This window comes from Myotis lucifugus, unplaced genomic scaffold (assembly GCF_000147115.1).
Source record: "Myotis lucifugus unplaced genomic scaffold, Myoluc2.0 scaffold_97, whole genome shotgun sequence".
In the NCBI taxonomy this organism is placed as follows: domain Eukaryota; kingdom Metazoa; phylum Chordata; class Mammalia; order Chiroptera; family Vespertilionidae; genus Myotis; species Myotis lucifugus.
Window position 1 is genome coordinate 4,060,739 of NW_005871145.1, and position 11,143 is coordinate 4,071,881.

Here is an 11,143-nt window from a genome sequence, read left to right on the forward strand (position 1 = left end):
CCCAGAGGCAGGGAGCCCTGGCCCCGCCCCCCACCGCCAGCGGGGCAGGAACCCAGGAAGCCTGCCCCCCCACACCCCCATAGACTGGAGGAAGTGGGGGGCCGCCGCCGGGGAAGGCTCAGTCCCAGGTACCTGCTCTGAGCCCATCCCCTTCTGGGCTGCTCTGGGGCCCCACCTCCTCCCCTTCACCTCGCGTGGGGGTGGGGCCTTGACCCGGCCCGGCAGGAAAGGGGCTGCCGGAGGAGGGAGGCTGGAATGCCGGCCCTGGGTCAGGGGCACCTGCTCCGGGAACAGGAGGCGGGGACACCTGCTCCGGGGACTGGAGGCGGGGCCGGCCGAGCTGTGCCCTGGAGCCAGGGAGCACCTGAGTCCCTCTCTCCTCCCGGATCTTTGCGCTCCATCCCCGCACCCCCCACCACCACCACCTCCGGCTCAGACCAGGTGGCCCGGCCAAGCCCGGTGGGGGCTGGGACAAAACGGCCTCGGGAGGGTGGCCTCTTGCCCAGGAACTGGCGAGAGACCTCAGCGACGCGGGGCCTGGATTCCCCGGCTCTTGCCTGGATGAGGGGCTTGTGCGGGCGCCCGCCTGGGTCTCCTCCTCTGCTCCCCACCCCGCACCCCACTGCAGGCACCAGCCTGGGCTCTGCCCTGATTGGGGAGGGGAGAAGGAGGGGGGACGCTATGGACCACGAACCACAGCCGCGGGTGACTGCTCTGTGCTGTGGTTCCACAAGCTTCACCGCAGTCACCCCCACACGAGCCCTGGGACGCGGGCGCTCTCCTCCCCGAGATTTAAAGTGACCTGTTAGAACACCGGGCCTTCTTCCCCAGGCGCCACCCTGCAGGCGGGTCCCTGCTGCTCCTCCCTGAGGGCTTCCTGCCCCAGGACTTGCCCTTGAAGTTCCTTCTGCCTGGATTCTGCCAGATTCTCACAAGGCCTGCCCCTCCTCCCACATCCCTAGATTTACTTTCTTCCTAGACTTACCTTGTCTCTGGGACCTCTTGAGATTGGGCCGTGTTGATATGTAGATAACCTGCCTCTCCCATAGCTGGTGTCTGCTCAAGGGTCTGGGTCCCCAGCACCCAAGCAGAGCCTGGCACGGACCGCGTACTCAGTAAGTGGTGCTGAAAGTGGATGGGACCCACTGGGCCTCTCCCTGGCCTGGAAAAGGGCCCAGTCTAGGTCTTTTAGCCCAACATCCAGCTCTAAAAAGTGAGGGCCTGGGAGGTCCCAAGTCCCCAAAAAGCTGTAACAAAGCATCCCAGCCTGAGACCCTCAAGTCTCCTCTGAGAGGCCAGGATGCCTCTCTCTGGGAGATGGGGGTCTTTGGGCCTTTGGAGGCCAGCGGCAATGGTTGTCATGGAGATTGATGGCAGCTCCTTGTAGATCTGGGAATTGGGAGATGAGGGGTTGCAGGGGCCACCCAGGCATCTGGAGCTTTGAGCCTCCAGCCCCTCTGACTCTCATCTCCAGCCTGGAGCTGGGTGGGGAGTGGGTGAATCCCTCTGCAAGACCCTCAATCGACTCTCTGTGGGGGTTAAATGTGAGGGAGCAAGTAGGGTACACAGTCAGGGCCTGGCAAGGGAGTTTGTGGGGGGAGCTGGGTCAGCACCTGGGATTGAAAGGGACTGTGGTCACTCACAGTGCTGGCCCCACCCCTCGCTCAACCTCACCATTCAGGGGAAACTGAGGTGCTGAGATGCCTGCTGGGCCTCCAGGAGGTTCTCTGGGGTGTGGAGGGAAAGGGAGACTGGTATGAACATATCAAGGACTGTATGCTGGTCTTCTAGACCTGAGACCGGGTTTGCCCAGCACTTTGCTGTGCGACCCACTCTCTGGGCCTGTGTCTTTATCTGTACCTGTTGGTCCTCTGTGGCTCAGGGCAGAGTTAAGGAGGGGAGACCTGGCCCAACCTGCCCAGAGGCCCTTCCAACCCAGCAAGGTGATCAAATCCAGGCAGTGGCCCAGCAGGGCGGAGCTGCCCTGGGCGCCGCCAGCACACAGCCACTCTTTGTCTCTGGGACCTAATTAGGCCCAGAATCTGGAGAGGAAATTCAGGCAGCCCTCCTACAGTCAACCTGGCTGGGTCCAGGATCCCCTCCCAGTGGTACAGAGGTGTTGTAGGCAGTTAGACTGACATAAGCAGAGCAAGGACAGTGGGCCAGGTATAGAAGATCTTCAGGGTGGAAAGCCCCAGGTGCCTAGCAATAGTCAATCAATTGTAGAGCGGGACCTTGCCCCCAGGGTGACCTTTCCTCTCCTAGCATATCACTGGTCAAGGTTGGAATCCCCTGACCTTTCCTCCCTAGAGATAACACTTAGGTCTTAAGTTGTATTTCAGCTCCAGGTTCAGACAAGCAATAAAACCAGCCATGGCTGACCAGCTGCATTGAATAATGACCCGCCCCCCCTTCCCGGTGCCAGCCAATCAATCAATGGAGACTACAACCCTGAATGGACACACCTGGAAAGCTACTGAATATTCTAAGATCTTTTACTGAGACCTCCCCTAAAATATCTGCCCTTAAAACCCTTAGGACAGAGGGCCCAGTGCGCTATCCCTCCTGGGAGCACATCCATGCCTTTCCCTTTCCCTTTCCCAGGCACATTACCATTAGCTTCCACTCCCAAGCTCCAAGGGCCCTTCCTTTTCCTCCATAACTCGTTTCCTAAGCCCATTTCTTTTAGAAATCACTTTTTCTACCTCTTTAATTTACCCAATAATTGTTCTCTTACAGTTTGGGTCTGGACTCTGAATTCTTTCCTAGCCAGAACCCAAGTACTGAAGTTGCTGACCCCAGGTTTGGTCTGACCCCTCTCCCCCAACAGACATAATGGTGCTGCTCCCGCCGCCTATGACCGAGGGAGGCAAGAGAAACAGGCTCAAGCCTAAGAACCCCTCATATTCTGTCTGGAGGAGGCTGCCCCTCTATTTTCCATGCCTCTCTCCTTTCCAGAAGCACAGGATCACACACTCTCCCTCCAGACTCTTCCACAGCCACAGAAGGTGGGATTGGAGGTGTACCCACTGGTGAGGTTTGGGGAACAAATTCATTACGATGGTAAGGTACAGGGAGGAAGGGAAAAAGAGTCCTACACCAAATGCCCTGAGCCCTGGTCTTAATTTAATGCCCGTTGCTAACTTGGCTCATAACCAATGGCTCTTGTGGGGCTGTGAGCCATAGGAGAGAGAGCACTGCCACGAGAAACCTACATTGTTGTCCTTTTGGCCAATGCCATTCTGTGGGATCTGGGACCAGTCCTTCCCCCTCCTTGGGCCTCTTATACCCCATCTGTGGAAAGGAGTTCCTAGCAACGTGGCAAGGTTGCTAAGAAGAGCTGAGTGAGTGAGCCGGACATTCAGGAGGTGGTGAGAAATTGTGCTAGTGGTGCCCACGCCCATCTCCTGTATTCTCCAAGGCCTTTGCCTCTCCGGAGAGCAATGGACACATCCCCTTGGGTCTTCATTCCTTGGTCTGAGTAATGTTAACGTAAGAACATTCAAACCCGTAAAGAATTTTTGTGAGTTTATTTGAGCCAAACTGTCGACAACTGCCGGGAAGCAGTGTCTCAATGGATTGGGATAGTGCTCTGGAGAATGGCGGTTTTTATCTATTTTTACACATTGCAATCAAAGGGGGAGACGTAGGTGGGTTACATGAAATCCACTGGTGATAGAGCAAATGGGAGAAAGCAAAGCGGGGAAACCTCTGGTGCCCAGGCACATTAGGTTGTGCCCCAAGGGGTCCAGAAAAAGGGAAGTTACAAGTTACCCAGACATTTCAAGGATATCTCTCTCTATAAAAGCCTAAGGGACCAAACGACTGAACAACCCAACAAACTGTCGACCGGTCACTCTGAGCACAGTGACCACCAGGGGGCAGATGCTCAACACAGGAGCTGCCCCCTGGTGGTCAGTGCTCTCCCACAGCTGGAGCACTGCTCAGCTGACAATTGGGCCCCAGACGCAGGGCTCACAGCTGGAAGGCGCAGCTGCAGTGGTGGGAGTCTCTCCCGCCTCCGTGGCAGTGCTACTGCGCTACTGAGCGGCAGCAGGCACAGCAGGGCTGGGATGAGTGGGAGCAGCGCCCGGCCTGGGCTCAGGCTCCTCCCCGGCCGCCTGGCACACTACTACATCCCTCACCTGGAGATGGTATCTGGTGCAGGGGATTGGGTAAAATGACGTATCACTATTCTCAGGTACCACACCTGCCAGCAGCCCCGCCCCCTTCTCCACAGCCAATCGGCAGCTGCCCCGCCAGAGCGTTTGTTACTCGCGCCTCCGGCCACTCTTCTCCGGGCGCTGCCCCTTTCCAGGAGGCAACTGGGAAGGGATCCCCAGGATTTGCCCCCATCGCTTACGGAGCAGCTGAGCTCCGGGAGGTGCGTCGAGGACCGAAAGCGGACCACGTCTGCCCTCAAACCATTTTACAGATGGAGAAATCCGAGGTCCAGAGAAGGGAAACTCGCCAGCCGAGAGCCGAAGCTCGGGCCAGGGTTTCTCCACGGAGGTGGGCGTGCAGGTGCGCGCTCTTGGTGGGCAAAGCCCTTGCGGGAGCTTGGTCCGAAGCAGGGCACTGACGGTGCTGTCCGGGGGAGGGAGCCTGCGTGGGGTGCAGGATCCATCGCTGCCTCCGTTTCCCTAGCACTCCACGGGAGACGATGAAATTGGCGACACGCGCGCCTGCCGAGACACACTCCGACTATATTAGACTCTCCCGGCGCCCCCTCAAGTCTGATGGAGGCTCCTTTTCGCGCGCGACCTCCCAGCCCTTTAACACCCGGTCCCCCCGTTCGAGCCTCTCGGGGTTCTATTGGAAAGACTCTAGGCCCCTCTAGAACGTGAGGCCCAGACCGCCCGGAGCTGGCACTGCGCATGCGCAAGGACAGCCAACCGGGGAGGCGGAAAAGCCGGTCCCGACTTTGTTGAGCTGCCGGGAGGGGGGGGGAGGGCGGAGATTGTGTTATCCAATGACCTGAAGGAGCAAGGAGGGCGGGATTAGGCTCTCGGTTGCTAGGCGCTACCTTTGGGGGAGGCAATGTAAAAAGATGGGTGATCTGTGGTTCAATGGCCCTCACGTCACCGCCCTTCCAGACCGCGGAAGTTAAGCAACGGAGAGGCGGGCCTAGCACCGGAAGCAGGAAGGAGGGCACAGGAAGCCAGGCGCCGCCACCACTGGCAGGCAGTCAGTGGGTCTGTCGGTCCCAGGGCAGGATGGAGAAGCTGCGGCTCCTGGGCCTCCGCTACCAGGAGTACGTGACTCGTCACCCGGCCGCCACGGCCCAGCTGGAGACGGCAGTGCGGGGCTTCAGTTACCTGCTGGCAGGTGCCACCCCGACCTTTGACCCATCCCTTTGAGGCTCTGACCTCTGACCCCACGGGTCCCCTTCCCGGAGGAGCCGGGGTAGTGATCCCTGTGCTCGAGAAGTTCCTTCCAGGTTCCCGTGGGGCGTAGGGAGGGGACATCCAGGGACCCAAGCCCGCAGGGTGGGACAGCGCTCACAGAGCCTCCTTCTGTGCCTTCTCAGGTCGCTTCGCCGATTCGCACGAGCTGTCAGAGCTGGGTGAGCCGGGCTCAGGGGGGTTGGGGTGCGGAGTGGGGGGCGGGAGGGCCCCGAGTGCCTCCCAGAGGGGGACCTCCCCAAGTCCCAGTCCCAGGCTTCCCGTTAGGTCATCCTGTGCTGTGACCGACTCGCACAAAGGCCCAGCAGCCACTCTCCTGGGCCCTCGTGTCCCCGTAGCTGAAAGACAAACCTGGGCTCCTTGACCGGTCAGGCGGCTGGACCAAGGGCTTTCCTTGCCTTTGCCCAGTTAATCCTCCCGACAGTCATATAAGGTCAGTGCTGTTGTCCTCAGTGTCCAGTTAAGGGAACAGAAGTTCAGTGAGGTTAGAGAACAGCCTCTGATGATCCCAGAAGCAGGATTCAAATCCAGGTTTCCCAGATCCCAGGATCCCCAGACTGACTGCCTCTGTAGTGTTTGCCCAGTGAGTCCTGGAGGTGATGGTGCTGAAAGCAAGAGCTGGGTTTTGAAAGGTGGAGAGGGAATGGGCTTTCAGGGACAGGCTGCAGAGAAAGCAGAGGCCAGGAGGTGAAACCACACATCTGTGGCTATTTGGAGCACAGGGGGCAGTTCTGGGTTGGTTTGTCCCTGAGATCAAACCATCCTTTCTTGTTCCGCCTGCCACACGAGATCCTATTGGGGAGTGTGGAGCTCTGAAGAAGTGGGCAGGGAGGCAGGTTGGTTTCCACATAGTCTGTGGGTGGCTGAGCACAGCAGGTGATAGGTGATCCAGGCAGCTCTGGGGAAAAGGTGAGGAGGTGGAGGCTGCAGAGCCAGCCCCTCAAGCCCACACTCTACCCCTCAGTGTACTCTGCCTCGAACCTGCTCGTGCTGCTCAATGACGGGATCCTGCGCAAGGAGCTTCGGAAAAAGCTGCCTGTGGTGAGAATTCTGCCAGGAACTGAGGGCGGGAAGCATGGGGACTCAGGAAAGAAATGGTAACAACCAACCTGTGTGCATAGCACATGCGATGGTCTCATAGAATACGAGACCTGCCTCTGTCCATTTGAGCCTCGAGTCATCTCATGGGGTGAAGTGTCCAGGGGTCAATGTCCCCATTTCAGGTGAAGAGACTGTTTTAGAATCATGGAGTAGCCTGTCCCAGGTGGAGAACTCAGACCTTCACATGTGGAAAGGGGAAAATCCACCTCCTGTCAGAGGAGTGCCCTGGGGGAGGCTTGGGAAGAGGGAGTATCCCTTGATCTCTTGGCCTGGGGTTCTTGCAGTCGCTGTCCCAGCAGAAGCTGTTAACATGGCTGAGCGTGCTGGAGTGTGTGGAGGTGTTCATGGAGATGGGGGCCGCCAAGGTGTGGGGTGAAGTGGGCCGTTGGCTCGTCATTGCCCTCATCCAGCTGGCCAAGTATGTTGGGACTGTGGAGGGCAGGCCCTGGGTGGGGGTAACCGAGGCCAGCTGTACAGATGGGGTTCAACAGCACACCTCTGCACCCCTGCCGGCTAGTCACCTCCCCCCCAGCCCTGCCATACTCCCAATCCAGGGCAGTACTGCGAATGTTCCTGCTCATCTGGTTCAAGGCTGGCCTCCAGACCTCACCCCCCATCGTTCCACTGGACAGGGAGACCCAGGCACAGCCCCCGGGTAAGCTGCTTCCCCACGCTGGGGTGGAGTGAACATGGGACTACTCTGTGGATTTAGAGCTGACCCAATGAATCTTGTCCATTAATGGAACACATCTGTCCCCGTCAACTCATTTGTTCTCATCACCCTGCATTTTACAGAGAAGAGAGAAATTAGGTTGGGACAGAATCAGAACTTGAACACAGGACTTCTGACATGAGAGTCCTCATCCTTTTCTGTGGGCTGCATGACGAGGGGACAGGGCATCAGCAGGAGATGGGGATCCTGCCAACCTCGTCTCTGGGCCTGCCTCCGTATTCAGAACGCCAAGCTCATGAGGCAGGACACCCAGCAGATCTGTCCCTTCAGAGCTGTGGGCCCATCACCTATTGGGCTCTGAGCCTCATTCTCCTGGCCTTGAGTGGAGGCAGTTCTTTGCTTCTCCTCTAGATCATGTTGAAAGCCAAGGATGAAGAAGATAAGCCCCTCTAGTGCTGTGGCTTCTGCAGATGTGGTTGGGTTCTCCCTGCTTCAGTGTCCTTGCCTCAGCTGCTGCCTTCGCACAGGCTCATCCATTCTCCCCTTAGCCCACGAGCCTTCGTTCACTGCACACATACTCTTCGCAGGCTCTGCTGGAAGCATGTCCCTCTAACAGTGTGGCCTTCTGTCTGTCCCTGCTAGATGGTGAGCACAGCGGGAGCGGCCAGGAGCAGTCATACGTGGGGAAGCGGTCACACAGAGTGGTGCGGACGCTCCAGAACAGTAAGTGTAAGACGTAGCTGGACTCGGCATCTCAGTGCTGAGTCATCATGGGCCCGAGGGCCTGGTTCTCATCACCACCCGCCCTCCCCATGCCCAGCCTGGGCCTGGCTTCTCATCTGCCCTTGTGTTCTAGCTCCGTCCCTGCACTCAAGGCACTGGGGAGCCCCCCAGCAGCAGGAGAGACGGCAACAGCAGCACCAGGAGGAGCTGAGCGTCACCCCCACTCCGCTGGGGCTGCAGGAGACCATCGCAGAGTCCTTGTATATTGCCCGGCCCCTGCTGCATTGTATCCTTTGCATGGGGCCGCCGCCGCTTGGGGGTAGGGATTGACGGCAGTGAGCAGGGCGGGCCCCGTGCTGGAGACATCCTTGACGCCTTGGCCATCAGTGCTCAGCCTGGGTCTATGGGGGCAGCGGTCGTGGAAACCCTGGCTCCTATCTGGTGTCGTGGATGTGACCAGGTGAGCCTGGGCCTGTCTGGGGTCTCCACTCCCTCCTCCAGGCTTTGTGCTACAGGCCTTTGTGCAGGTGCCCCTATTCTTCCTGTTGCTGGTCCTAACTATGTTCCCTCATCTCCCCAGTCTGAGCCTCCTGAGTGACAGGAAGGGCCTGACCCGGAGGGAGCGGCTGGAGCTGCGGCGTCGGACCATCCTGCTGCTCTACTACCTGCTGCGCTCCCCATTCTATGACCGCTTCTCCGAGTAAGGGCCCTACAGCGCATGGCGAATGGCGGGCCCACCCTCAGCAAGGGAGAGAGGCAGGAAGTGGGATACCAGTGTCCCAACCCTCGTTCACGCCTTCCTCCCTCCCTCTTCCCCATCCCAGGTTCACTGAGCACCTGCTGTGTGCTGTCCTGGGATGTGGTCACTTGTTCACTTATTGGATCCAGCCTAGACCTGCTCTCCGAGCTCTAGGGACCACCAGCCCATGGGTGCAGGAGCTTAAGCAGTTGTTGGCAGGAGACACAGAGGACCGTGCCCAGGGATGGTGGTGGCTTGGGCTTGCCACACCCTCCAGGTCACTTGCACATCCTGTCAAGTAGTTTGGATTATCCCCACTTCTTTTTTTTTTTTTTAATATATTTTATTGATTTTTTACAGAGAGGAAGGGAGAGAGATAGAGAGTTAAAAACATCGATGCCCACATCCAAGTTCTCTCTTGGCCTGACCCTTGCCTTGCCCCACTTTGTCACCTGTGAGGGTCCAGAGCTCTCAGCCTCATCCGGACACAGGGAGGCCCGCGGGGCCAGGGGGGAGGACGGTGTGGTGCCCAGGGCCAAGTCTCCCAAGGGCCTGGTCCGACCGAATCTGAGGAGGGTCCCTGTATAGCAGTTGGGGTGTGAATAGCAGGAGGTTCCCGGGGCCCCTCTGTAGGTTTTAAAAAGTACACCGCTTCCTGTACTTCATATTATGACCGTGCAACTTCTGTCTTTTTCTGAGAAGGTAGAAAGCACGTTTATGTCATGTTTATTATCACCTCCGTGAGGAGAACTGTCTGGCAGGTTCTGCTTTCAGATAAGTTTGAAAGCTCACAAGGCACTAAAGCCAAACCCTCTTCCATATTCGAGAGGCTCACAGGAGCCTCATGACCTCCCCCCACCAATTGCCTGCACTGTACAGAGGGAACATCACAGCCCCAGTCTCTCGACAGGCATTTTGAAACAGTAATTGCAGAGGTGGCTTCCCAGGCTCCAGCTTGGCTCGCTGTCCGCTGAGCTGATCAGCCTGGCACCCTCAGAGCAGTGCTCAGACTGAGAAGGCTCTAGAAGCCAGTCAGAGAAATTCCTTGTTTCCCCCGAGGACAGGAGCAGGGTGCAGTCTGGGAAGGCACAGTTTTTCTTCCCCTTTTCCTATTGTCACAGAAACAGTAGGGTCTCTCTGGAGCCATGGGCATCCCAGGCCCATGGCTGGGAGCTATGCCCGAGGTCTCGTCCTTTGTACGGGGGTCTGTCCTTGCCCCATAGTTACTTTCTGTCTCCTGGCGCACTGCCTGCAGTCAGGTGGTCGGTGAAAGCGTTTTAGCATCCTCATTTGCAGGGACCCGGACACCCCACTCAGCCTGCTCCCTGTTTATCTCCTTGCAGGGCCAGGATCCTCTTCCTGCTCCAGCTGCTGGCAGACCACGTCCCGGGCGTTGGCCTGGTGACAAGTAAGCATGGGGCGGGGTGTGACTCTTACAGTGTGTTGTGGATCTCATGCATGGCCCTGTCCCCCTGACTGTTTTCTCTTTGTCTCCTTGTAATTTGATTCTGGCCACCACCAGAGAGGGGGCGGGAGGTCACCTTAGGTGGGGAAGAGCTCCTGGACTTGGGCCAGGCCGGGCTGGTCTGTAGCGCCTTGGGCAGCTGGAAGGAGGGTCTGGCGTGGGAGGAGTTAGACCTTATCAGCCATCAGCCTTTTCCCTGCCTCCATGTCCTGGAGTGACATGAGACTCTGGGTGGACACACGCTGGCGAGATTGAAGCCCACTGGGCTGCTTGCAGATTCCACCTCAGCAGAGAGCCACTGGGCTGGGCTGGCAGCGTCTGTACAGCTGACACACTGGGTGGCTTCTGAGCGTGAGCATGTAAATGGAGACAAAGATCGCTGCTTTTCTGCCTCCCAGGGGTGAAGAGGTGAGGGTCAGTCTCCAGGCCGCGTAGATGTGAACAGCTGTACTTGAGCAACAGTGGCTGACAGGAACCTGGGCAGAGCAGAGCCCGGAGTCTGGCCCTCAGTCCTCAACTTGTGTGTTCTCTCTCTCTCATTGCAGAACCACTCATGGATTACTTACCTGCCTGGCAGAAAATTTATTTCTACAGTTGGGGCTAACAGACATCCCGGGAGTGGGGCATAGGGAGGGGCAGGGGGAGCCTCGGCCCTTCGGTCCCCTGGGCCCTAATAAAACTGACTCTGGCAGTATCCAAGTCTGTGGCCTCTCCCTGCCCGCAGCCTGGGGCGCCTGGCACTCCCACCCTGGCCAGGCTCTGTGCTCAGCCCTGGGCGCCACCACAGCCCTCTAACACCTTCTCAACTTTGACTGCACCTTCCAGTGGTGGAGCCGCTGCAGCTGTACCTCATCGCTGGACCAAGCAGCCTCTGCTAGGACTGGGACCCAGGTTCCTCAGCCACAGAAAGCTGGCACTGAACCTCGAGCACGGGGAGCTGCTTGTCATGGCAGCTGCGGGAGTAAACTGCCTGTCTCACTGGTCCCTGGTGACAAGGCTGAACCCAGGCAGTGATGACAGCTGCCTGCCTGTCTTCC

The 11,143-nt window shown here is 58.3% G+C and overlaps 1 protein-coding gene across 5 annotated transcripts in view; it reads left to right on the forward strand.

Moving 5' to 3' along the window:
- The window catches only part of PEX16 (peroxisomal biogenesis factor 16), a 12,048-nt gene extending 1,248 nt beyond the window's left edge, over positions 1 to 10,800 (forward strand). The window contains exons 1-12 of one of the 5 annotated variants that reach the window (XM_006092012.3): positions 4,262 to 4,524; positions 5,097 to 5,328; positions 5,531 to 5,566; positions 6,370 to 6,446; positions 6,791 to 6,924; positions 7,061 to 7,161; positions 7,822 to 7,902; positions 8,036 to 8,188; positions 8,290 to 8,362; positions 8,483 to 8,602; positions 9,985 to 10,049; positions 10,652 to 10,800. In XM_006092012.3, coding sequence (XP_006092074.2) covers positions 5,217 to 5,328; positions 5,531 to 5,566; positions 6,370 to 6,446; positions 6,791 to 6,924; positions 7,061 to 7,161; positions 7,822 to 7,902; positions 8,036 to 8,188; positions 8,290 to 8,362; positions 8,483 to 8,602; positions 9,985 to 10,049; positions 10,652 to 10,710 — 1,011 coding nt within the window. In that variant the 5' untranslated portion in view covers positions 4,262 to 4,524; positions 5,097 to 5,216 and the 3' untranslated portion in view covers positions 10,711 to 10,800. Of the gene's footprint in view, positions 1 to 4,257; positions 4,525 to 4,647; positions 5,329 to 5,530; positions 5,567 to 6,369; positions 6,447 to 6,790; positions 6,925 to 7,060; positions 7,162 to 7,821; positions 7,903 to 8,035; positions 8,363 to 8,482; positions 8,603 to 9,984; positions 10,050 to 10,651 lie in introns of those variants that run through there. The other 4 variants (XM_014458612.2, XM_023756676.1, XM_023756677.1 and 1 more) reach the window with 4 other exon arrangements.
- The last annotated feature ends 343 nt before the right edge of the window (positions 10,801 to 11,143 follow it).